The sequence below is a fragment of the Pezoporus flaviventris genome, unplaced genomic scaffold (genome assembly GCF_033815535.1).
Source record: "Pezoporus flaviventris isolate CSIRO_AGI_PZ_B2104156 unplaced genomic scaffold, CSIRO_AGI_Pfla_v1 ptg000031l, whole genome shotgun sequence".
Lineage (NCBI taxonomy): Eukaryota > Metazoa > Chordata > Aves > Psittaciformes > Psittacidae > Pezoporus > Pezoporus flaviventris.
Window position 1 is genome coordinate 67,978,004 of NW_026892579.1, and position 25,617 is coordinate 68,003,620.

At 50.2% G+C, this 25,617-nt stretch overlaps 4 protein-coding genes across 8 annotated transcripts in view; 2 read left to right on the forward strand and 2 right to left on the reverse strand.

Moving 5' to 3' along the window:
* Positions 1-9,704, forward strand: part of PSME4 (proteasome activator subunit 4) — a 60,494-nt gene extending 50,790 nt beyond the window's left edge. For 2 of the 3 annotated variants that reach the window (XM_061461700.1, XM_061461701.1), the window contains one exon: positions 628-1,002. In XM_061461700.1, coding sequence (XP_061317684.1) covers positions 628-873 — 246 coding nt within the window. In that variant the 3' untranslated portion in view covers positions 874-1,002. Of the gene's footprint in view, positions 1-627; positions 1,003-4,883; positions 5,047-6,289; positions 6,424-7,394; positions 7,534-8,147 lie in introns of those variants that run through there. The other variant, XM_061461702.1, reaches the window with a different exon arrangement.
* Positions 1-25,617, reverse strand: part of NPHP1 (nephrocystin 1) — a 179,074-nt gene that overhangs the window by 85,169 nt on the left and 68,288 nt on the right. The gene's annotated exons all lie outside the window — the stretch shown is intronic.
* Positions 13,592-15,095, forward strand: GPR75 (G protein-coupled receptor 75). Its single transcript, XM_061461847.1, has one exon. It carries the CDS (start codon positions 13,592-13,594, stop codon positions 15,062-15,064), a length of 1,473 nt encoding a protein of 490 aa, XP_061317831.1. The 3' UTR covers positions 15,065-15,095.
* Positions 19,630-22,524, reverse strand: LOC133273352 (toll-like receptor 2). Its single transcript, XM_061461704.1, has one exon. It carries the CDS (start codon positions 22,326-22,328, stop codon positions 19,707-19,709), a length of 2,622 nt encoding a protein of 873 aa, XP_061317688.1. The 5' UTR covers positions 22,329-22,524; the 3' UTR covers positions 19,630-19,706.

Here is a 25,617-nt window from a genome sequence, read left to right on the forward strand (position 1 = left end):
GCTGCTGCTTCCTGAAAAAGAACACAAATGAAAACTCCCTCTTGAATCAATTGATTCATTCTTTGTCATGCAAGAAATGCCTTTTTTCATTCAAGGCTGATCTACTGTAGTAAAACTCCCTATTGCAAAGTGTTGGTGTAAGCTGTGCACACAGCCAGAACAGTAACTGCGGTGTTGCAATCCAGCTGCACCCATGCCTGAGGCTTCCAGTAATTTGGACTTCCATAAGCATGTGGAGGTCGAAGTAAAGGAACTTGAAGAAAACTGGCTTTCTGAATCTGTTGTATAGGATGTATGTCCTCGAGCAGCACAGAATGTCTGGTTTATTCATGTGTGCCTTATGACTGATGATGGGAACGAATCCAAGGGAGAAACTTGCTTACTCTGTTATAGAATTAGGTGTCTGTTAAATAATGGTGTGCTTTGAAAGTGAAGCCTGTATAAGTTATTGTCTAAATAATAGTTGCACTTTTGGAAATCAAAGAGTGTTTGAAACAAGAGTATCTGAATAAGGGAAGATGTCGGCAACTGTCCCCAAAAGCTTTTTCTATATGTTGCTAGCTTTACATTAGGTACCTGATGCTTTAGCATTCTTGCTTTCTTATCTCCCTTTATTTCTATTTGCAGACAGCAAGAAGCAATTCTTGGCATGCTAGATATACCGTGCTAACCTACCTCCAGACCATGGTGTTCTACAACCTCTTCATCTTTCTCAACAATGAGGAAGCAGTCAATGACATTAGATGGCTGGTTATAAAGCTCCTGGAGGATGAGCAGCTTGAGGCAAGTGATACCTCTTCTGAAATGCTTTATTTCACATCACTGGTTTCTCACCCTTGTCAGGTCTATGAAAAAGCCACTGCCTATAAATAAATACAGCAAGTGTTTCTAGCTCAGCATTCCTCTTACTTTGAACATGTAACTGGCTTTACAGGATTTATTCCTTTCATATTCCATTTTCCCTTTTAATATTCCAGGAAAACAGCTGCGTAGAAAATACTTACAGTGAGTTTTAAAAATCCCATTATTCCTTTTCAATAGAATGGAACTTTGCTTTGATTCATTCTTGGTTTAAGTACAGCTGAAACAAGGCTGTTGTCATTTTACTATAAATATTAGCATGGATATTGTTACAAAATTCAACTTCTGGCAAGGTAAAATGCCTTCCTGTACGAATACTATATAAAACCAGAATTTATTACTCTGTAGGTCTGTTTCCCACTTAATCATACCAACAAAAATACTTCCAGCTCACTAAGGAAGTATTTCTTTAGTTATAAGTAGATTTTCCTTAGTTTTGTGAAGGTAGCACGTGTAATGGGACAGGATTTGTCTAGCAGATGCTGGTGATGTTAGGTGATTCAAAAAGATGATGGTTTGCTAGCTTACTTGTCAGTCTGACAGGGTTTTGTGCATCTCTTGAGTTTGTGATGCTTCAGTGTGTACAAATGGAAGGAGGTAAAATCCAAAGTCTCAGCTGTGATGCACACATGCTGTTGGAGATCTGTGTGTGAACACACAGGGTGCCCCTCTAGAAGTAACGTCAGGATTATAAGCTTGTTCTCGGGATGTTTGTCAGGCTTCCAGAAGCTGGAGGGGGAAATTAGACAGGTATTCTGTATCACTCATTCACAGAACTGCAGGCTTGCATTGAATGATGTGAGTTTAAGTGTGCTTGATCACATTCAAGGACAGTGAAGGATCTTTGGTGTTCACATCCACCCTGTTCCATTTCTTCTGCACCATCATTTTCAGTGGTTTTGGTGCTGCTGGCAGATGTCAGTGAAATCCTCCTTTTGGGTACTGAGTGCTTGCTTCTTTCTAGAAGAAAGAGAAAAGATTCTGAGGTGGGATACCCTTCTGCCAAGACAGAGATCCTGGTTAGGTCTTCCCGAAGCTGTGTGTAAAACACTAGTTACATGTGTGTAAGTGAGATGTGAAGCTTGCTGCTGTGAACAGTGAACTGGAAATAATTTGAACAGATAGATTAAAACTTGTGGCTTAAAGGTTTGACATTAGCCTGTAGAAGTACATATAATACTTAAAGACTACTCACCATTTCAGTCTTCACATGGTATCTATCTCCTGTCTTTCATGTCACTGTGTGGAATTTAACAGCTCCCAATACTAGCTGCCTTGTTTCCCACCCTCCCCCAAACACGTGCCTCAGCATCTCACATAATTCTAAAACACACCTTTTGTTCACTTCAGTACAATTCACCCACTCATTTTAAATGCACAGAATCATTCCTCTGCTCTACAGAGATGTAAATCAGAAAAGCTTCTCTGTGTTCATAACCACTCACGATCATGATGTTACCATGGAAGCTTTCACTTTGCTTTGAAGAGCAGTCTTGTTCTTTCTCGATAATAATTGGCAAGATGCAGTGTCTTGCAGAGTAATTCCAGTGTGTTTTTTTTAAGATGAGAATCCTGTGCTGTATCTAGTATTTGGTGGTGTCTTTACCCTATAGAACTGAGATTTTGGTTCTTGGACTGAAAGATTTGCAGTTACAGTTGAAGTGACAGCCTAGGTTAATCTGAAGGCATCTTTCTCACTTTTCTCAGCCATGATTTGAACTAGGAAGCTCTCTGGGCAGGTGTTTCTTATCTTTATATTTTCATAAAACAGTGTATGGGATACACAGCACTTGACAACCATGTTTCATATTACACTGCACTACTACAGGAATCCTTTTTCTTTGTAGAAGCAGCTCTTTTGCATATACAAATACTGCAGTTAGGTTTGGCTTGTGCTGTGGAGTGGATTTGTTCCAGCACTGCTGCAGTTTTATAGACCGTGGTCACTCAATTCTGAGCAAAAAAAAACCCAAAGCAAACCCCATATTTGATTGGAACAGTGTTCATCTGCTGCTGCTCTGCAGATGTTATAGTCTATAGTCATTGTGTGAGTATGATGATCTGTGAATTACTTGGTGTCAGGTCTGAGTGATCAGCTTCCTAATGTATGACTTTAAAGGCTTTGCTCGTAGATGCTCCTGCAGCAAAGTGTTCCTTTTAGTTAGATGATCAATTTAGGAAGGAAAGTGGTTTTAATACAGCAACTAGTGATGTAAATGAGCACAGTTCACTGGGGAGCTTGCTCACTTCCCAGCCAAGCTCCTTTCTATTCCGGGGTCTTGCATTAGCACATCATGTTTCATTAAATAGCTTAGTCCTTCAGAGACTCACAAATTGCTGATAAACAGCACTGGCAGCATGTCACATTGTACTTCTTCCTGCTGCTAACAGAGTAGCTCACGTTTGAATAATGTGCTGTAGAGATTGCACTGGCATGAAGTGAAGTCTCAAGAGCTCGTTGTTAACTTCTGACATTTAATTACTGCAGCATCTGCAGCTCTACTCACTGCTTTGTGGAGGTTCAGAACACGATGTTCAAGGATGTAATTTATTATAATCTGCTGTGTTGGATTCAGAGCATCGGTAGGTGGTTGTGCTCCAGACAGACAAATGTTCTCTTTACTGTTAACCTGTAACAGTATGTACTTACCAGGAAGTCAGCTGTCAGCGTTTCAGCACAAGACAGTTTGGTTTTTAGGTGTGTAAATGTTGGGAGGTTTTTGTCAGGCTGTAACTGCCCAAAGTAGAAGTGAGCTTTGGAGGGATTCCAGTTTAAATATGGTCTTATCCTCGTATAACTTTATGGGTTTAGGAGATTGGAGTGGATGAGATAAATTAGTAATACTGATGGGTTATACTTGCTTTTAAAAGGAAGTTGTCTCTAATGGTAATCCACTTACAGGGTGTTGTGGCTGCTTTAAAAGGAATGGGCAAGATCTGTATTTTGAGTGGTTTTTGGTCTTGTTCTTTGGGGTTTCTGTGTTACCAGAGAGATTATTTTGGGTTCAAACTTCAATAGAGCAAATTTAGGTTGGAGATAAGGCAGAAGCTCTTCCCTGTGAGGGTGCTGAGGCGCTGGCACAGGGTGCCCAGAGAAGCTGTGGCTGCCCCATCCCTGGCAGTGTTCAAGGCCAGGTTGGACACAGGGCTTGGAGCAAGCTGCTCTAGTGGAAGGGGTCCCTGCCTGTGGCAGGGGGCTGGAATTGGGTGAGCTTTAAGGTTGCTTCCAGCCCAAACCAGTCTTGGATTCTATTTTGTCAGCCTGGAATTCTGTATTTATTTATGCAGTGAAAAGAACTGGTACTCAGGACAGCAAAGTGAATAATGCTGGTGTATTAATACTGTGTCTGTAATGAGTTACAGAAGTGAACTGTTGACCATAAAGCACTGAAGTTACTCGTCATTGTTTATTAGTCCAGCACCTGTTGTGTCTCCAAGAATTTCCATGCTGTGGGTAGAACAGAGTGAGCTTTGTCTCATGAACCTTCTCCCTTCTCCTGGAAAAACTCTTCTGCTTTTGTCAATTCGAATGTCTCCACATACATTTGAGGGGGGAACTTAAATGCTTTTGAATAAAAATAAAGCACCTTTTTTCCCTTGGTAAAACTGATGTTAATACAAAGATTATTACAAACATTACAAAACAGATTGATTATTTGGGGTGGTGCATCTTGTTCTCATTCAAAAGTCTGCTTTTTAAACTTCCTAAAGCTTAATTTTGATGATACGTGTGACTTGACAGTGGAGGTCAGTTACATTATTTGCTTGAGTAGTAGGTCACTTAATGACAACTGATGTGAAGGTAGTTCTGCATTACTATATAACTATGTTTATCAATTTGCAAAGAGCCACGTAGTAAACTTATGATCTGCGAGATAACAGAATGCATCTTAAAGACCTAGGCAGAGTTTGGTTAACTTGGCCTGGCTGGATGTGCTTAAAGGAGAGTGATAGCACAAATACCTGTTTCTTGCTGTGCTTGGGTGCTTAGTAATTGTGGTACGTGTTCTTTCTGCTTCCAGGTGAGGGAGATGGCTGCTACCACACTCAGCGGCCTGCTGCAGTGCAACTTCCTCACCATGGACGGGCCCATGCAGACCCACTTTGAACAGCTCTGCAAGATGAGGCTCCCCAAGAAGCGCAAGCGAGACCTGGGCTCTGTGGTGGACACAATTCCTTCTGGTGGTAAGGGAATGGCTTCCACTAGAACCATGCATGTGGGTAGTAGGTTAGGAGGAAGTAAGTGTTCTGTACTCTACTTACATGCTTGTTCTGCAAGTGCTGCAGATGGAACAGGATTTGTCCTGTGGTTAAGCAGTATTTAGCAAACTAACATATACCTAGAGAAACATGCTCCTGTTTTATCTTCCTGAGCACTCATAAACCACAATGGCAAATTAGTTGTCCTTAGATACTGCACTGTATATTGGTGTGTATGTAACGCAGAGCCTAATTGTTGTGAAGTGCTTCAAGAACTGGTTTTACAGCATATATGATGAATAATACTACTACCAAAAAGCAATTAATGTTTTTTTATGATGTATTCCTCTGTTAAACCAATTCATTACTTTCCCAGAATTAACACTAAAGAGATTTCCCCATCTCCACTGTGCACAGTTCACATAGTTAAGGATGCAGATGGTGAGGGATAGCTGTTTCCTCAGTAAATGCACTTCCTCAGCTGTCACATCATTTCAGTCCTTACCCACTTAACCTTCTGTTTGTTAGTAGTTGGGGGGGGTATTCTAAGAAAGCACACACACAAAAACCCACCTTAGTTAACCTTAGTTAGGAGCTTTGGCTCCTGACCAGCCACTTAATGCATCTGAGTCACATTGATCTGACCCAGGAGGACTCGGTGTGCCTATTGTCAAATAGGTCCCATATCTGAGAACACATTCTGAGTGCAGAAACAGTGAGCAGTGGAGATGTAATTCATGAGCTATTTACTGAGAGAAAGATTTGGTGAAAGAAGGAAGCTCATTTGTAAAGTATGCAGCAGTTGCAGGTGATTTTTTTTTTTTTTACACATTCTTCCATTAGAAATGAAGATAGAATCAGAGAATGAATCTGTGGTTCTGTGTAAGAAAGCAGAAGCAGGTTGGAGATCCATGCATTTGTGTGCATTTATTTGACTATATGGGCTGTAGAACTGTCTGGGTTTCTGTAGAAGCTAAAGGTCTCTGCTGTGGCAGGGGGGGTGGTTTGTCTTTTAGTTTTCAATTCAGGGTCAGACCCCAGTTATCAGTATGTTACGCTTATTAGACCACTTCTATTTAATGTGTAGTCTCTCTTCAGTCACTCCCATCAGTTAAAACTAGCCTGTTTTCACTGATAACCAGATTTAAGTTTGTCTGTGCCATTGAGGAGGGTCTTAGATGAGGTGGTTGCACCTTGCTTCATGTAAGAGAATCCCCTGCAATTGCAGACCTGGTGAAGCGTCACGCTGGCGTGCTGGGACTTAGCGCCTGTATCCTGTCAAGCCCCTACGATGTTCCCACCTGGATGCCACAGCTCCTGATGGATCTCAGTGCCCACCTGAATGATCCTCAGCCAATTGAGGTAAAAATTACTTACATTATTATTTCTGTTCAATAAAACACATATACTTTGACTCATTTGTAGTCCCCCTTTCCTAGAAAAAAGCCAGGAACCTACTGAGGAACTTTATTCCTGCTGCCTTTTATTGAATGGTTTGAAATATATTTTAAGCCACGGACTCTTTCTCAGTATTCTTTTGTGGTTCAGATTTAAAGCATAAACTGGAAACTGCAGTAACCCTCTATAATGAGGAGAGAGTCTTTTTTTGTTAATTAAAAATGTCACTTTTGTGCACATCATTCTAGAAGACACCAACCTGAGGCAAAAGTTCTCTCTGAAATTTTTAAAACAGCAGCTCTGGAAACAAGTTTTCAATGAAATAGTGATCTTCAACTCTAGTTTTCTGTCCTGCCTGTTCAGTTTTGTTGACCTTTGCTGTTTTAACCAGAATAATGAGCTTATGGCTGAAGAATTCCTTAGATAACAGACTTTGCTCTGGTGTGCTTTCCTGAATGGAGAAACTGAACTGGTGGCACTTTTCTGTTGTTAATTTAATAATAATAATCTTACTAGCAGAGGTAGTTTTCCCCTGATGTTTCTTCTCTGCACCTTATGTGATTCATCAACTCCTTCTTCTGTTTTGAGACCCAAACCATTGGTTTGAAATACGTAAGGAAAAGGAAGAGATGAAAAGCATTCCACTTGTACTTTATAATTGGACTTCAATAGTTTTTTCACTCAAGAGTTGTAGCTCAAAGAATCCTCTTTACATGAATGCTGGAGTTGTGACACTGGTCAGCAGACCAACCAGACCTGCAAAAACTGGAATCCTGGGGAGCTGGGTTGAATTCCCCAGAGCCCGTTGTAACCTCGGCTACTGCTCAGACACTTGGCTCTACTCAGCGGTTACTTTGGTTGTAATCAGTGGTGTTTTGCCGTGGAGCTTAAACCCATCACTGAATGCAGCTCAGTGGTGATTGTCTGCTCTGCAGATGACTGTGAAGAAGACACTGTCCAATTTCCGGAGGACCCATCACGACAACTGGCAGGAGCATAAACAGCAGTTCACAGACGACCAGCTCCTGGTGCTCACTGACCTCCTGGTGTCACCGTGCTACTATGCATAGATAGGTAAGATGGTTGGGTTTGACACAGATTGACAGAAACATCCTTCACCACAGGGAGATGCTGGAACCAGGTGCAAGTCCCTTGCGCCTCTGATGGTCTGTTCATGACCAGATTTATTTGGGTTAAATATCATCCATCTTCTTGTGTTTCCATGTATAACACTAGTGTTTTATTAAGACAGCTTGTTTGCTTGACTATTGATGTTCCTTTTCTTCCTTTCCTGCCAGTTGGCTGCCTTTTAAATGCCTGGCAGTTGCACTAAAGGCAAGGTGCTTGCTGCTTTTGATGCCTGTGAGGACTTTAGCCAGCCACCCAGTCCGCTATATCATCTACATCTCACATGGGGAATGACTGCTACCACACAGTTTCCTCTTCCACACTGTGGCTTTGCTGCTAGGTCTCTTCACACAGGCACGTCCCCAGAGAGAGAATCCATTCCTGGAGTTTCACTTTGTTACGCTCCAAGATCCTGATCTCTCTCTCTTGTGTTGTGATGTTTTGTGACAGTATTCCAAGAGAAGTTCTAATTTATGTTTTCCTTTTGCTCTGTGGCAGTAGCACGAGGCACTGATCTTGTTGTGAGTCCTTGTTTTGAATTCTTCCTTCTTTCTTTTCAGGTTTCTCCTGGGAAAATGAGGGCGTAGGAACCTTTCTGTGAAATAAAAGCAACTCAGAAAATGATCATGTAGAAAACGTTGTGTTGGAAATCCTGATGCCTGATCAAAACCACTTTTAGATGCAAACATAAAGACCTGGTCCTATTCAAAAAGAATCTCACCTCCCCCGGGAGCAGCTGTGGGAGCCCCACAGCCTCCCTGTACCTGCACTTGCAGAGCCCAGTTGTGAGTTTATCACCAGACCCTTCTCGTTGGCCTCCACTGCACATCAGTCTTGTTTCTGCTCCTTGCCCACAGTGACTTACACTGCACATTTCTTACCCTCTTCCTCTGATCCTCCTCTCAGCTCTTTCCATCAGCAAAGACACGCAGACCCAGGGAGTGCTGCAAACCCCAGTGTTCTCAGCGGAGCTCTCCAGTTCCCTTGGTGCAGTTTCGTACCCAGTCAGTGTACAGTACCAGGAACCTCTCCTCCTCAGAGTTTATTTTTCACTACTTGGATTGAGTGCCCATCGGGTGATGGGCTCTGTACCATCCAGTCCACCTCAGGGCAGGATTGCCTTTTTGTACCTTGTCAGATGTACATAACTGACCTCCTGTGCAGTGTAGATGATGGCAGGACAAACATGGGGAGTGAAAGCTCTTGCTGCCTGGCCAGGTCTTCATAGGTAGCTTGACCACGTGTGGAATAAACATCTGTGGTTACCTGCTTACTTTTAAGGGTGAGAGGACTCTGGGTGTTTCCACGTCATTAGAACCCACAGATGTGGAGTGTGGACTATCAGGTGATGGCTGATTCAGAGAGTGAAGCGTGTGCACGGTGTGGATGGCTCATGACTCCTCACAGGGAGCGTCACTGTTTGAGCAAGTGTATCCTGTTTGGCGATGGTGGGAGCTCTGTATTTTCTTGCCTGCAGCTTTGTTCAGAGACTGGTATCTATTGGCTATTTAACACCATGTTTAATATGTGTTACATAGTTGTAAAAGACTGTATAAAGTGTAGAGGCATTGCATTGACAAAACATTGTACAGTTTGCAACCTTTTACATAACACCATTGTGAGATTACTTTGTAAAGATTCATACTTAGATGTTAATACAGTAGTAGCTCTGGCTTTTGTATCGAATCAAATGCCATTATTATTAGTTTTTTAAATTATTTTCTTTAACAGAATCTCTCTTTGTGTCTGAAAAGCAGGAGGGTTTGCTTTGGGTTTCCTGTATCTCATTCTTACTCAGATCTTAACGCAGCACTCGTGGCCATCTCCAAATGCTGGCATCACACATTCTAGTGTGATAGGCTCTTAGAGCGTGAGGTACACTGAAACAGTTCATACCCTGGTGTGTGATTCAACTTCCCTGCAGCCCTTCGGGAGCATGTCGAGTGATCTTCCTGCCGAGTGCGTGGCTCATTCTGGACCTGAAAGCACAGTGGTGCTCCTGGGGCAGCATCCACCGAGTGTCAGCACACGGATGTAACCACTGTATAGCGTAGTGCCAAATCATTATTTCAATTGTGTATGTAGTTTAAGACAAAATAAATGGACTGTTTGTAACAGCTGCATTTCTTCTGTTGTGTTGCTGAAGTGGAAGGTTCTTACTCTGAAAGTATAACTTCAGGTTGCTCACTGCGCGGAGGTAAGGCAACATTGTGCGTTAAAGATGTAGTACTAATGGTTGGGAAACAGGCTTCTGTAGTTACGTAAAAACATCTTGTACCTGCTGAGGCTTGCCAAAAACCTTGGGAACTTGTGAGAAGTTCACTTAAAACTGGAGAAACTCATTTGAAGTGGAGGGGGTTTGCTGGTAGGATTGAAACAGCTTTGAAAGTGATGCTAAGTCTTTGCTGCAGAGGATCATCTGTAAGTGTCGGCTGGTTCACTGATGGAGCAGATGATACATGTGCTGTGCTGCCTGCAGTAAGGGCAGCTAACCATAGGATCCAACTCTGTTGCTTTTTATTGTAGTTGAGAGTGTCTTTCTTATGTATCTCTAGTCAAACTGTAGCTGGTTTTGGTTGTACTGCTGACGATACAGTGTTCTGGATAGAGTAATTTCTGTGGTCAGAGCTATGATGGCAAATAAGTCTTTGCTGTTAATTCAGAGTAGCTGTTTATAAATCGGCAGTAAGTGATTTGATTCAAACAGATCACCTAGAAAACGGAGTGCATGTTCAAAGTGCAGATCTATAGGATAAATATACCTGTGGTATTGTGAACAGGCTTGGGCTGACTTTGGGGGGTGAAGGTTTGTTAGTCTCCTGTTCTGATAATGTAGGACCAACTTGAGGTCTTCATCAAAGCCCACAACTCCATTGCAACTTCTGTTCCACAACTTTCCCCAAGCAACAGACGCATGCAATGAGCTCTGAGCATTCCATCGCTTGGTCTTACGCTGTCTCTTACCTAAAGCCTTCAAGCTGAGGCAACTGCAGCACCTCAGTCTGGAGAGAGACATCTCCAGTGTGAAAAGAGGGAATTTTTCCCCTTGAACTGTAAGGGAGATGGGGGTGAAAAAAGTACCTTGGAGATGGTCTGGTACCACTGACATCGTCAGTGAGCACAGGTAATCCCGGTGACCACCAAGTGCCCCCCGACATGGCTGTGATGTAAAGCAGAACTCATGTATGGGGGATTCTGGTTTCTTCCTGCAGTTGCAGGTACTGTTAGTGACTACCTCACTAGCGTATTCAGTGGGGTGATCTCCCATCTTTCCATACCCTATTTGTGCATGTGGGAACCTGCTGAACAGACACGATGCTTGGTTTGATAAAAATGGTATAAGAAAGCTACCAAATAGGTGGATAAGACCTGAACTTGTGCTTTTGGGTGGCACCACAGAACCCACGCCAGCGGATGGTGTCATTGACAACTTGAGCTCATCTTACATGGAGGAGGAAAAGGCTGTTTTTCCTGGTACAGTATATTATGCCTATTCCTTTTGTATCCAGGTATCTGCCCTCTCATCCTGTTTACTCCACGACCAGGCTGCTGGGAGCTGGGTACACAGGGATGACGGGCTAATGCCTCCTGTCAGGTTTTGACAGTCAGACAGCCTCAGCATCCCACACTCTGTTCAGTCTCACACTTTCTTCCACAGCTTCAGGCTTCCTGGAATCCTGCAGCAGAGACTCCAGCTTCCTTCTGCCCTGTGCTGTGGAAAACACAACAATCTGGTAAGATGGAAAAGGGGAAATAAAGCAATTTACCAGCAGAAGGTTCCACTGGCCATTGTCCTCGCAGGGTTTGAGCGTTACCCTTGGTGTGATTTACCAGCTGATGTTTGACATTCTCACTGTGCAGTAACTGGAAGGCAAGGTCTGTGGATTTCCCCATCACAAAATGCTTCCTGTGCCCAGTGATGTTGCTGCACAGGTCTGGAGAATGGCATTTCCCGTAAGAGGGGAGGAATTTCACCTCAACCTCATCTGATCTTCAGGATTGTCTGCAGGCCACAGGTACCTGTGCTCCAGGGCAGGGGTTTTGTGGTGGTTCATCCAGCAAGGTACCCACCAGAGTGGTGCTTTGGTGGAAATCCTAGAACCCCAAACTGGTTTGTGTTGAAGGGACCTTAAAGCTCCTCCAGCTCCAACCCCTGCCACAGGCAAGGACCCCTTCCACTGGAGCAGCTTGCTCCAAGCCCCTGTGTCCAACCTGGCCTTGAACACTGCCAGGGATGGGGCAGCCACAGCTCCTCTGGGCACCCTGTGCCAGCGCCTCAGCACCCTCACAGGGAAGAGCTTCTTAAATCTAACCTGAATCTCCTCTGATTTCAGAGTGCTTCGAGGAATTGCTGGGTTGGTGGCAGAAGTGATGAAGTGATCCCTGGAAGTGCTCTCCAGCACTGCAGGGGGCAGCTGCCGTTGGTGATGGTGGGAGCTGGCAGTGAACAGATAAAGAAATGACACGGGTTTATTTCCCCTCTCAACACGGATCCTTTGCCTTGATCCTGTGCTTCTGGGCACACAAGGATACCCACGAGCATCCTTTAGACCTCAGAGCAGCTTCCAGTGTCTGAAGGGGGCCTATAGGGATGCTGGGGAGGGACTCTTCATTAGGGACTGTAGTGATAGGACGAGGGGTAACGGGTTCAAACTGAAACAGGGGAAGTTTAGATTGGATCTAAGGAGGAAATTCTTTCTTGTGAGGGTGGTGAGGCACTGGAATGGGTTGCCCAGGGAGGTTGTGAATGCTCCATCCCTGGCAGTGTTCAAGGCCAGGCTGGACAGAGCCTTGGGTGCCATGGTTTAGTGTGAGGTGTCCCTGCCCATGGCAGCGGTGTTGGAACTGGATGATCTTAAGGTCCTTTCCAACCCAAACTGTTCTGTGATTCTATGATCCTTATCCTGCTGCGGTTGCTCAGGGAAGCACTGCAGGAACGCAGGGGCAGCCCCCGTGCACAAACCCTGCCTCGGGGTTGGCATGGGGCTGCTCTTCTCTTCATGGCGAGTCCACAGGGAGGGACCTCAAAGCCTCGAGTGCCCAGGTATGGACTTGGTGTCCTGGAACAGGCGTGAGTGTGACTGGAGCAAAGCCTCCTGCTGCCCTGTGCTCCCTGAGTTACAGGGCTGGAACTGGATGATCACAAGGTCCTTTCCAACCCAAACCCATCTGGGAGTCCAGGGCTTCCCTTCAGGAGCAAGACCCTCCCTGTCCCTGCCCTGGGTGCCCTGTAGCAGGGGAGGGGGTCCCGATGGTGCTCCTGTGTGGGGCTGGACAGGCCCGGGGGCACTCTGAGCTGATAGAAGTTAATGGGAAGAGCCCTGGTGGAAGCCGTAGGAAGGAGCAGCTCAAACTCAAAGGCTGTGGGGCTGGAAATGCCCGGGCAGCCTTGGACGCAGTTTGTGAAGCTCGGGGGGTGCCTGCAGTGCCCCAGCACCTGGTGCATTAACTTGGACATGTCCTGCACGCACAGGTCACACCGAGAGCAGCTCCAGTGCCTGAAGGGGCTGCAGGAAAGCTGGAGAGGGGCTTGGGACAAGGGATGGAGGGACAGGCCAAGGGGAATGGCTTGAACCTGCCCGAGGGGAGACTGAGATGAGCTCTTAGGCAGAAGCTCTTCCCTGTGAGGGTGCTGAGGCGCTGGCACAGGGTGCCCAGAGAAGCTGTGGCTGCCCCATCCCTGGCAGTGCTCAAGGCCAGGTTGGACACAGGGGCTTGGAGCAAGCTGCTCCAGTGGAAGGGGTCCCTGCCCGTGGCAGGGGTTGGGGCTGGAGGAGCTTTAAGGTCCCTTCAGCCCAGCCCCGCTCCGTGCTGCGGCCGGGCCGGGGGGGGCTCTGTCCCCGCCGCCTCCCTCCAGCGCCGCAGCGGCGGGGATCGGGGCCGGGCCGGGGCGGGCAGCGGCGGCGGCAGCGGTCGCCATGGCGGGGCGGGCGGCGCCATGGCGGGGGCAGCCCTGAGGGAGCGGCGGCGGCGCGGTGCGGTGCGGGCCCGCGCAGGGGCTGCCATGAACGGGTCGGGGCGGCTGCCGGCGGCGGGCGAGGAGGAGCCGGCGGCGGCGGCCGCGCTGCTGCCGCCGGGCGGGAACGGGAGCGGCGGCGGCGGCGGCGCGGAGCTGCGGGGGGGCAGCCACGGCGCCACGGTGGCGGCCTGCGCCTCGCTGCTGGCGCTCGTCTTCTGCCTGGGCTCCTACGGGAACCTCATCGTGCTGCTGTCCTGCCTCGACCCGGCCCTCCGCAAACTGCGCACCAACTTCGACTTCATGATCCTCAACCTCTCCGTCTGCGACCTCTTCCTCTGCGGCGTGGCCGCCCCCATGTTCGCCTTCGTCCTCTTCTTCGACTCGGCCCGCGGCGTGCCCGGCGCCTTCTGCTTCACCTTCCACCTCACCAGCTCCGGCTTCATCATCATGTCCCTCAAGACGGTGGCGGTCATCGCGCTGCACCGGCTGCGCATGGTGCTGGGCAAGCAGCCGCCCCGCGCCGCCTCCTTCCCCTGCACGCTGCTGCTCACGCTGCTGCTCTGGGCCACCAGCTTCACGCTGGCCACCTTGGCCGCGCTCCGGACGCGCCGCTCCCGCCTGTGCCTGCCCGTGGCCGGCCGCGAGGGCCAGGCCGCGCTCTACCTGTACGTCGCCGACTTCATCTGCTGCGTGGCCGTGGTGGCCGTGTGCTACGTGATGATCGCGCAGGTGCTGCGCCGCAACGCCCGCGTGCGCCGGTGCCCGCCCGGCGACGCCCGCAGGCCGCAGCCCTTCGCCGTGCCCGCGCTCTACCGCAACCAGGCCTCCGCCGTCAACCTGGCGCCGGGCAAGGACGCGCGCGCCGTGGGCACGTGCGTGGCCATCGTGCTGTCCGTGCTGGTGTGCTGCCTGCCGCTGGGCATCTCGCTGGTGCAGGGCATGCTGTCGGGCAGCGGAGGCTTTGTCCTCTACCAGTTCGAGCTGTGCGGGTTCACCCTCGTCTTCTTCAAGTCGGGCTTAAACCCCTTCATCTACTCCCGCAACAGCGCGGGGCTGCGCAGGAGGGTGCTCTGGTGCCTGCAGTACGTGGCGCTGCTCTGCTGCTGCTGCTGCTGCAAGCACAAGACCAGGCTCCGGGCCGTGGGCAAAGGCAGCCTGGAGGTGAACAGGAACAAGTCGTCGCACCACGAGACCAACTCGGCCTACGTGCTGTCTCCCAAGCCTCAGAAGAAGCTCCTGGACCAAGCGTGCGGCCCCAGTCACTCCAAGGAGAGCGCGCTGAGCCCCAAGGCCTCCGCGGGGCCCCAGCACTACGCGCAGAGCAGCTCGACCCCCATGAACACCCGCGTCGAGCCCTACTACAGCATCTACAACAGCAGCCCCTCGCAGGAGGTGAGCACCCCCAACAGCCTGCAGCCCGTGAGCTCCGCCTTCGCCTTCACCAGGTCCTACATCGCCATGCGCTACCGGGAGTGCGGCGGCGCGGCAGCGAGGCACATTCCGGTGCCCTCCGTGTAGGTGGGCACGGGGATGGTGCTGAGCCGGGCTGCTGGCTGTAAGGAGAACACCACTGAGGTCAATATCCAGCCGTTGCAGCTGAAGCGAATGCTGGGGTACTGCTCCATGAGGCTTTCCAAAGGGCAGTGCTCTGGCTGTGCTTTGGGATGTAACACGAGGGGGTGGTTACTGAACGGACAAAGAGTCACAGGTACGCGATGAGCTGCTGCACCAGGTGCCTCAGAACAGCCTGAGCCTGCACTGCAAGCATCGCCCTGACATTGCAGCCGCGCTCTGTTTCCAGGAAGGAAGAGCTGGGAGGGTGTTTGGTCTTGAGGATCCTCGAGTTTAAACTCTGCCCGTTGCAAGACGCCGAAGGCATGGGTGGTGGTTTGTTGTAGAGATCATCACTGATGAGGAAAGGCCTTTCAGTCCGCAGGGGGGAATCCTGCTTCCGTTGAGGTAAATGGCAAAATTCCCATGAACTTCAGCTGAAATTCAGGAGCTCGGTCGCAGCTTCCTAAAGCAGCAAAGGGCATTTTACAGCCAGTGTCCCAGTGCCGCTGGGGAGGGGTTGGCAGTGCGGTGGCACGGTAACCCACCTCTAAAGTATGGGTATGGGTATCGGATGTACGTTTATCCTAAGGATTGGTGGTGTTACGTATCCCGGAATAAGCTATTTGGAGGAGTATTTTACAGCCAGTAGAAGTAACTGTGCAATACCTAATGATGGGATTTACTTGACGATAAAGATGACTATTCCACTGTAATAGTACTGATATGCTGCTAGTAATGCAGTCACCTCTGGAATGTCCTAATCCATAAGCTGTAATGCAGACAGCAGTGCTGCTGGTTGGGGTTTTTGTGCGTAAAAGCAGGAATTGGGGGGGATTTGGATGTGATATTGCTGAGAGGTAGCACTGACACCTCTGCTAACGGTTTAGAACCAGAACAGCCGCGGGACGACTACGCGTTGTTGAGGTTAAGAAGCCTGACACCGGTGGGATGTAAAGGTGATTCGCACAGTGAGCAAATAACAGAACTTCAGTGTTTTTTACAAACCCAGCCATGGGTGGGGTGTTGCTGGTGCTGGGAATTCCTTGGGAATCGGAATGATTCGGAGGCACTGAAATTGCAGGCAATTACTGCGTTAAGTGGCCAAATCTTCACCTTTCAGCTTCTGTGGACCTCAGCTGAGCCTTAGTTACCCCAGCCTGATCGTGCCCCAGACTCTGGTGCCTCGGCGCAGGAAGATGCCGCCTTTCAGCGACGGAAAGAAGCCAAGCCCGTTGCCGTGTGTGAGCCGTGGGTTCAGGCCCTTTGTTAACCGCGCTGCTCTCGGGGCTCCTTGGAAGCCGGGCGCGTTGTGAGCTCTGCCCTTTGGTACCGCTCTGGGTTTTAATGAGTTTTGAATAATTCATTGCAATAAAATGGATGCGAACAACTTTCTCAGACACACGCACAAGGGACATGATGTCCATGAGTCTCTGCCCAGGTATTTTCTCTATGAACAAGTAAGATGGTTCTTTCTCCAGTGCTCATAAAAGCTAACTGGAAGATCTGCCTTGCTTGGTTTTTCCGATGCGGCGTTTCTCTTTAGCACAAAGCGTGCTCAGTCAGAGGGATGAACACGTGGGGGCTGCCACCTTGGCTTGAGCTCTGTGACTCCCACTGTGCTCGTGGTTTGGATCCCACCGCAGAAGGCTGAATCCCTCGCCCTTTGCTCATGAACGTGATTTGCACTGAGTGTTCCTGTGGGAGTGAAGCCAGAAGGCGCAGCTGCGGGATAAGAGGGGTTTAATTGCCTTTAGGTGATGTGTCCTTGAGACAAAAGAACTTGAAGGGTTGAAAAGTCCCTTCAGAGCCCTTTGTGATGCTGCTCTTCTGATATCACTGCTGCCAGTTGTATTCTTAATGTGTTAATGCACTGATAGCTTCAGATGGGGAAGTGCAACACCTTTTAGCCCTCAATAGGAGGAAATCAGATTCAAGCTGTCAGTTGTACCAAGTAACTGCTGGGGGTAGGTTTGTGGCTGTCCTAAATAGAGACTGGGGTTTGGAAACACACAGGTACAATGATTTGAATCATGAATCAGTTGCCCTGTGATCAAGTAACTGGGTTTGACTCTTCTAGAGCGTAACTTTTCCTTTAGCCCCCTTGTGTCAGAACCCTCTGCTGCTGAGCACAGAGCCAGTGGAGCCCAGCTGCGAGGGTCAGGAAGCAGGAATCTAACTGGGAAGGGAAGCAACAGAGCTCTGGATGAAGGAATTGGAGGACGCACGTGAAGAGAGGTAAGAGTAAGAAGTACAAGTGTGTGAGTACTGAACAGTGAGGGAAAAGTAGGTCTTTAGTAGCGCAGTTCCTAACATGAGAAGAGAGCATCTGTGAATGTGAAAGGTGGCAAATCAAGGCTTACAGCGTGCTGTACTTGATTCCTCAATGCCTGTAGGCACAGAGCTAACTCCTTTTCAGAGTCCATGCTCCAAACGTGCTGACCCATCCCATTCTGCATTCCCAGGCCTGGGATCTGCTGCTGGGAAGCCCTTTGGGTTCACTCACGAGTGAAGCCAGGTGTGTGCTCAATGTTCTGTTCTCACCTCATCTTTATTTCCCATCACAGTCTCTTGGTTTTCCTTGAATGTGGAAAGGAGATCAGCTGAGCGGTTCCTCCTCCTTTCAAATCCAATAAATACAGCTGCTGCGTGGCAGCAGGTGATGGCAGGGGCTGGACTCAGGGTGATTGTGTCCAGTGGAACTTTAGTTAAGTCGCAGTAATAACCCACAGAACTTTCTTCTTTGTTCTTCAGAGGTTGCTGACAGCAGCACTTCAAGCTTCGCCATCAGTTAGCAGCAGAGACCAGCATGTGGAGCTGGCTCTTTGGATTGCCTGGTGTATATCTCTGTGTATCTGATTGTCTGGTGTTAATCTGTAATGATAACGGACTCTAAAGCCCATCTCCTCCACCAGTGGCTTGAACCAAGTGGTGCAGCAGATTTGGGCTTGCATCTCTCAGATGCTTACATTAAGTAACTGTTTCCTCTCACTAAAACCACAGAGAGAAGCTGTTACCCGGCGCTGTCGCGGTCTGTGGTTTCCACGTGTACACAGCGTGTGTTCCCATCTCAGGACTGAGAGGCTGGACTACAACCAAGATCCGAGCTTAAGGGTGTATTTCTAGCTCTGATTGTTCCAAATGCGTGATTATCTTGGAGATACCCAGCTGTGGGGAAGCCATAAAGAGGAACAGGAGGAAACAGAAAGCAGGAGGCAGAGAGAGGTCCAGAGTTTGTAAGAAACTACAAGACAAACCTCTTAGGTTACATCTGGGTTTGGAGGAAGGCAGCCTGAGGCTTCATTAGCTTTGAAAGCCGGGTTGGACACAGGGGCTTGGAGCAAGCTGCTCCAGTGGAAGTTGTCCCTGCCCATGGCAGGGCTTGGAGCTGGAGGAGCTTTAAGGTCCCTTCAACCCAAACCATTCCATGAGTCTGGGATTCTGTCAACCTGACCCTTGGATGTGGTGTGACTCAAGCCCTCTTTCCTCCCAGGTGACACCCCAGCATCTCAAGAAACGCTGGAAATAGCTGAAGACAGTCAAGCACTGAGGAAGAAAAGGCTGTGTCAGTGCTCGGGCCTCTGCCCTTTGGATAATGGATTACTTATCAGATGGGATAACACACGTGCTACAAAGCCGCTAGGAACCTGTCCTGGGATTGATCTGAGACAACCCCCTGTGACACAGCACCTTTGCAGGAGGTGGGCACAGGAACGCTTTTATTTGAGCACAGCTCCTCCATACACAACCTTTACACCTTCGTGTATCCCTCCCTGCACCACCTTTACACCTCCGTGCATCCCTCCATGCACAACCTTTACACCTCCGTGCATCCCTCCACACACAACCTTTACACCTCCGTTTATCCCTCCATGCACAACCTTTACACCTCCGTGCATCCCTCCACACACAACCTTTACACCTCCGTTTATCCCTCCATACACAACCTTTACACCTCCGTTTATCCCTCCACACACAACCTTTACACCTCCGTGCATCCCTCCACACACAACCTTTACACCTCCGTGCATCCCTCCATGCACAACCTTTACACCTCCGTGCATCCCTCCATGCACAACCTTTACACCTCCATGCATCCCTCCATGCACAACCTTTACACCTCCGTGCATCCCTCCATGCACAACCTTTACACCTCCGTGCAGCCCTCCATACACAACCTTTACACCTCCGTGCAGCCCTCCATACACAACCTTTACACCTCCGTTTATCCCTCCATACACAACCTTTACACCTCCGTGCATCCCTCCATACACAACCTTTACACCTCCGTTTATCCCTCCACACACAACCTTTACACCTCCGTGCATCCCTCCATGCACAACCTTTACACCTCCGTTTATCCCTCCATACACAACCTTTACACCTCCGTGCATCCCTCCATACACAACCTTTACACCTCCGTTTATCCCTCCACACACAACCTTTACACCTCCGTGCATCCCTCCATGCACAACCTTTACACCTCCGTGCATCCCTCCATGCACAACCTTTACACCTCCGTGCATCCCTCCATGCACAACCTTTACACCTCCGTGCATCCCTCCATACACAACCTTTACACCTCCGTGCATCCCTCCATACACAACCTTTACACCTCCGTGCATCCCTCCATCTCGCACCCATCCTGAGCGGGTCCGTTCTCCGCTCTCAGCAGCGGCTCGTTGGTTGTCTTTAGGACAGCCTCCAGCTGGCGCCAGAACATCCTCTGCTTGTGCTCCTCGGGGCTCCACTTGAGGTAGGTTTTCCTCTTCAGCAGCTTCCTGAGCTTGCTGAACTTCTGGGGCACGCTGTGGGGCGGGAGGTCCTCCAGCACGATCATGATGAGGGAATCCTGGTTCTCATTGAGGACCCGGTGCTCGGCAAAGTACAGCTCGTACTGGCACCAGCAGCTGCTCACGAAGCTGGGGGAGAGGACAAAGATGACCTTGTGGCTGTTCTCGATGCAGTAAAATATGTTCCCCAGAACGGGGTGCCCCGGTTTGAAATCCCTCTCGTGGTAACAGATCTTGAACCCATCCCCTTCCAGCTTTCCCAGCAGATTCTCTTTGGTCCATTCTGCGTCGTGTTCGCTGTAGGAGATGAAGGCGTCGAAGGGCTTGTTCTCTGGCCTCTTCTCGTACTGCTTCCTCTTCGCCATGCACCAGTACCAGCCCATCCTGACGTACCAGAGCCCGTCGAAGCGCCAGCACAAGCCCGTCAGCACCAGCGCCAGCAGGATGGCAGCACAAGCAGTGATGGCCATCTGGATGCCCAGGGAGCAGTGCAGGAGTGTGAGGTGGCTGCTCTCCACCAGCTGGCCCCTTCTGTCTGGTGGGAAGCTGCACCTGAGGCTCTCTTTGCCATGGATGCGGAGCTGGGGGCTGTGGATGTAGACGTTGACGAACCAGTACAGGTCACAGTTACAGAAGAAGTGTTTGCCTTGAACAGTCAGGACGCTCAGCTGCGTCAGCTGGCCAAAAGTGTCCTCCACGATGGTGGTGATGGCGTTGTCGCTGATGTCCAGCTCGAGGAGAGAAGCCGGGAGAGCCCCGCGCTGCAGGAAGGAGATCTTGTTCCCGGAGAGATTGAAGTGTTTCAGCATGGGCAGAGACTCCCCAAAGTCATCGGGGAGCTCTGCAATGAGGTTGTGGCTACTGTCCAGGTTGGTGAGGGCAGAGAGGCGGCTGGTGGCCTCCAGCCTGGCGATGAGGTTCCCAGAAACATTGAGGTGCTGGAGGTTCTCCAGGGCCTCGGTTAACGGCAGCAGGTTCAGCTTGTTTTTGCTGATGTCACATTTGGTTAGGGTCAACGGGAAGTACTCGGGGCGCATAGCTGTGACTTGATTGTTCTGAATGATAAACACGGTTAGGTTGGGCATGGATTTGAAACCAGGGGGTATCACCTTGATGTCACTGCTGCTTACGTCGAGGTGCCGCAGCGAGGGAGGTAAGTCGGGAAGCGCCGCAATCCAGTTGCTGCTGAGGTCCAGGTATACCAGTGCCTCCATGGTGCCAGCGAACCACTCCGGCAGTTCCACAATGGAGCAGTTGGACATCTTGAGGTGCTTCACGTTCTTGGGAAGGCTCTTGATGGGGGTCCCAGCCTGGTTCCTCACTAAGGAGATGGCCTCGATGTGCACAGATCCAGGGGGAGGCTTTGCCAAGGGGTCAGGGAGCAGCGGCCGCGCGGTGTAGATGAAGTGGTTCCCCTGCACGTACATGTTCTCCAGGTTCAGCATCTTCTTAGCAAAGTTCTGGGGTATTTGGCTTATGTTGGTGAAGGACAAATCAATGACCTTGATGGTTGTGGGGAGGCACAGCGTGTCCAGGCTGTTGATGGGGTTGTTGCTGATATTAACAAACCAGAGCTTGTCAAAGGGGAAGTTGCAGATGCTCTCGACGTCTAGGATGTTAATTGTCAGTTTGTTGTAACTGGCATCAACCGACTGCAGGTTCTTCATGGGCAGGAACAGGACGAACAGCGACAGCAGATCCATCTGCAGGGCACTGTGACTAACGTCAAGCTCCAGAACACGGTCCAGCTGAGCCTGGCACAGCTCCGGATCCAGCTTTAATGTCAGCTCCTCCTCGGACAGTTTGCTGTTTGACAGATCCAGCGTCCCGTTTACTGGTTCTCCACAGAAACTGGGCCTCAACGAGGCTGTGGGAGAGACTGCTCCGTTTCCCCCTCCTCTGGAAGAGCCCGTTGTGGTTTCCTCTCCTCTTCGAGGCACGTTCCCTGTGCTCCATCCGAGCCTCGGACCAGCATCCCGCAGGACAGCTGCATGGAACAGCTCCTCGGGGGGTGCAGAAGGCTCCGGAGCAGCCTCTGAGGCTGTGGTGGTGGGTGCGAGCTTCAGGTGGAGTGGGACACCCGACACGACCAGTTCCTTGTCATTGAATGACAGGTCCACAGCAGCGAGGCTGTGCAGGCTCTCCAGCGCTCCCGGTTCAATGTCTTTAATCCGGTTGTAGGAAAGGTCTAGAACTTCCAACATGCCAAAACCTTCCAAGTCTCTCTTGGTTACCTTTTCTATTGCGTTATGTGAGAAATTGAGAGCTCTGGCTGTTTTGGGAGCTCCTGCTTCTGATATAGAAGAGAGGTTCAAGTAGGAGTAGCTGTAGAAGGGGAAGGTGTAGGCCGTAGGTGTTCCCTCAGTTAGAAATCCATTTGCTCCACTGAGGAAGAAAGAAATGGAGTAGAAATGAAGGCTTCCAATCAGGATCCTCATCCTGAAATGGAAAATCCAGCATTATAATATGCTCTGTGTTAATGAATACCCTTACCAAAGTCACACTAACCCTGGTTTACTCGCATGTGCAGAGATTGGTTCATCAGTTGTATCTATGGATCCCTTTTTAACTACATTAAAAACACATGCTCATTATTACTTCCAAGAGGCAATGCTAGAAGATGGTGGTGGAGAACACTCTGGGGAGAGCACTGCTCGTTTCAGACCACTGCAGATAAACTGAATGAATTCTTCCTTCTCTTCTTGCCTTGCCCCTGCCCAGGCAGGCACTGAGCAGCCTCTGCAATAGCATCTCTCTGTTGGGTCATCTGAAACGTGCTGTTGTAACCTGCTGGGACCCGGGATTTACATCTCTGCACGACCACCAGGTGCCTCTGACCCCTCTAAAACCTGCTCAGCCACCTCAGTGCCTGTTCAAGGGTAACATGATGGGGAGCCACGTGTGACAGCGTGACCCCATCCCCTCGTGGTTTGCTCCCTGCCACAGTGAGCGTCTCTTTAGCCTTAGCTGTAGGAGTAAGGGAAACAGTAAGTTTGCTCTGCAGTAGCTGTTGGAGGCTCGTGTGGGGCAGCCTGCACCGGGGGAGCTCACTCACTGCTGGGCATCCTTCCTGGGACGCTTCCAATTGCCTGGCACAGCACTGCCCGGCCCCTCTCCTGCCCTGCTCTATCATTAATCTCAGCCCAGGTCTTGTATTCATGACCTGAGAACGCGGGTGCAGACTGCAGGTGAGGACCCCGGTGTTACCATCACCCCCTTCGCTGCCCTCCAGACCGGGACCATGGAGTTGAACTGAAGAGAAGGGACCCCAATGACATCCCAGCTCTGTCCCCTGCCACAGGACCCCAGCAGACCTCCCCGTATCCCTTGCGTGGATCAGGAATAACCGGCAGCATGGAGCTGGTGCACCGCAGGGGTAAGGAAACCCATGGTTCAAGGCTAGAGGACATCGAACTGCTCACTCGCGCTTCCAGCCACCCTCCCCACGCCGCTTGCTCACCTCGTACCCACTGGCCTCAGCGCTGCTCCTCCACCGGTCCCTGCTGCCGCTGCTGCCTTTTGTAGCCCTGGGAGGGGCATGGGGCGGGCTGGGGATGGCCCAGTGCCCTGGGATAACCGGAATCCGCAGCCCCACTGCCGCCTGCGGGGCTGGCGGAGGAGGTTTGCACGGGAGATGCTTCTCCCAGTGAGCCCCGGGAAGTTTCCTCACGGCGTGGTGGGGGGGAAGCCAGATGTGGAAGTTGCTTGGTTTAACGCTTGGTGCTGTGAATGGTGCGGTCGCAGGTGCCTGCGGGCTTCGCTCCTGCCCGAGCATCCCTGGGAAGGTCTGGAAGCGCCAGGTGGGAGCACAGGGTTTAGAACTGATTTACTGCTCTGGGTGATGAGTTTCCCAGCGTGAAGGGGGGTTTGTATTGGGCTCTCCTCTGTGCGAACACAAGCTCTCGTGTGCCAGAAGCACTGCTGCAAAGTGAGCAGTGGTCCTTTCTGTGTGCTTTAACTTAGGCAAAGAGCTAGCAGGAGCTTGAAAGCTGCAGCCCATCCCATCCGGGAGCCAGCAGAAGAGGGCACAAGCGATTGCACAAGGCAGAGCTCTGGCATCCTCCGCTGCTTCCGCTGCTGGAGCTTTTGTTGCTGTTGTTTTTCCACTCTGTTGTAAGCAGTGACTGGAAACTCTTGCAGTCACCCAGAGGCTCCCCCCCCATCGCGTCCGGGGAGGGGGGGCTGGAAAACCCCAAGGTTGTTTGTGCTCCCTCTCTACTCCCACTGGGCACTTTCCTGCCCCGGCAGGTTCAGGAATTGCCCTGGAGTTTCCCTGTTCTTCAGGCAGATCCTGACTTGCTTTAGGAGCAGAGACAGGAAATGAAGAGCTTCTTGGAGCCGCTGGGGAAGATCATTGGACCTGCTTTGGGCTGGGGGGGTCCCTGCAGTCGTTTCTCCCCAGTGAGGCTCCCTTCCTTCCTTCCTTCATCCAAACACAGCCTCCTGCTCCTGAGACTTGGAGTTCCCCTTTGGGAAGGGGCACAGGGCCCCTCAGACCACATCTGCGGCTGGTTCTGAGGGTAAAGCACAGCTGGAAGTGGCAAAGTGGAAAAGAGCCTTTTCAGTGCAGGGATGGTTATGCCATGACCATGGCATCATTCCAGCTTCTGCCTCCTCCAGCGTGTGTGCTGGCTATTCATTTATTCTCCTGGGCTTTGGAGGCAACCTCTTACTTTGGGATTGTGGAGGAAGAGGAAGGTCCATGTGAGTGAGCAGGGAAAGGACACGCAGTGCGGCTGGGAGCAGAGCCACGGCAAGGCTGCGGTTCCCCACAAGGCCTCAAAAAGGAGGTTTCATTCCTGAAGCGGCTCATGTTCCTCTTGTGCACTATCCCTCTGCAGGGAATGTGTTCTGGGAGGGCTGGAAATGTATTTAAGGGAGGAGAGCTGAACCTGCTCCAGTCCAGAGGGGATGAGCATCAGCATTCAGGAGCCCAGGCCTCGAAGGAGCTTCCCTTCTTCAGGCGGGCTTAGACTTGAGTGCCGGGTGAAAACTTCAAGTCACATCTGTACGTCTCTGCAGATGTTTGTGAGCAGGAGATGTCGGCCTCTGCCCAGGGAGAGGGAATAACAGCCTGGATTTCCCTACTTGAGGAAGCCTTTCAGAGGCTGAGCAGGTCCCATCCCTGGCAGTGCTCAAGGCCAGGTTGGACACAGGGGCTTGGAGCAAGCTGCTCTAGTGGAAGGGGTCCCTGCCCGTGGCAGGGGTTGGAGCTGGAGGAGCTTTGAGGTCCCTTCAACCCAACCCATTCCATGATCTTGTTTCACCCTTTCAGTTAAGTGAAACTTTCCAGGGATGGACTCACTTTGCATGCTGAGCCCCTGCCTCCTCTCAGCCGTGTCCATCAGCTGTGCTGGTGCCTTGCACAAGTGCTCCCTCTGCTTTTTGATCCACTCTTGCAGCTAATTCATCATCTGTGAGTTGGAATGACAGGGAAGCATGAGCTCTGGGATGGATCCCTGCTCTGTGGAGTCTACAACTGCAGTATTAGAGCAGTGGCTGAGTGGAAATGCAAGTAAAGACGTGGCAACAACAGCAGGACTCACAGAACACTGATTTCAGTTTTGGGTATTCAGTCCCATTTGTGCTGCTTTGGGTTGTGTTGGAGGAGCCCACAGGTGGGTTTGAAGCATTCCTGTGCAGGTGAGTTAGGGGGTTTAGGCGCTCGTAATTCATGTTTGTTCTTCCCCTGCTGCAGGATCTAAACCAGCTCATTCTTGGAACTCT

Bases quoted from the DNA above. Each gene is read 5' to 3' on its own strand.
- LOC133273352 (XM_061461704.1), bottom strand. From the start codon at position 22,328: ATGAGGATCCTGATTGGAAGCCTTCATTTCTACTCCATTTCTTTCTTC.
- GPR75 (XM_061461847.1), top strand. From the start codon at position 13,592: ATGAACGGGTCGGGGCGGCTGCCGGCGGCGGGCGAGGAGGAGCCGGCG.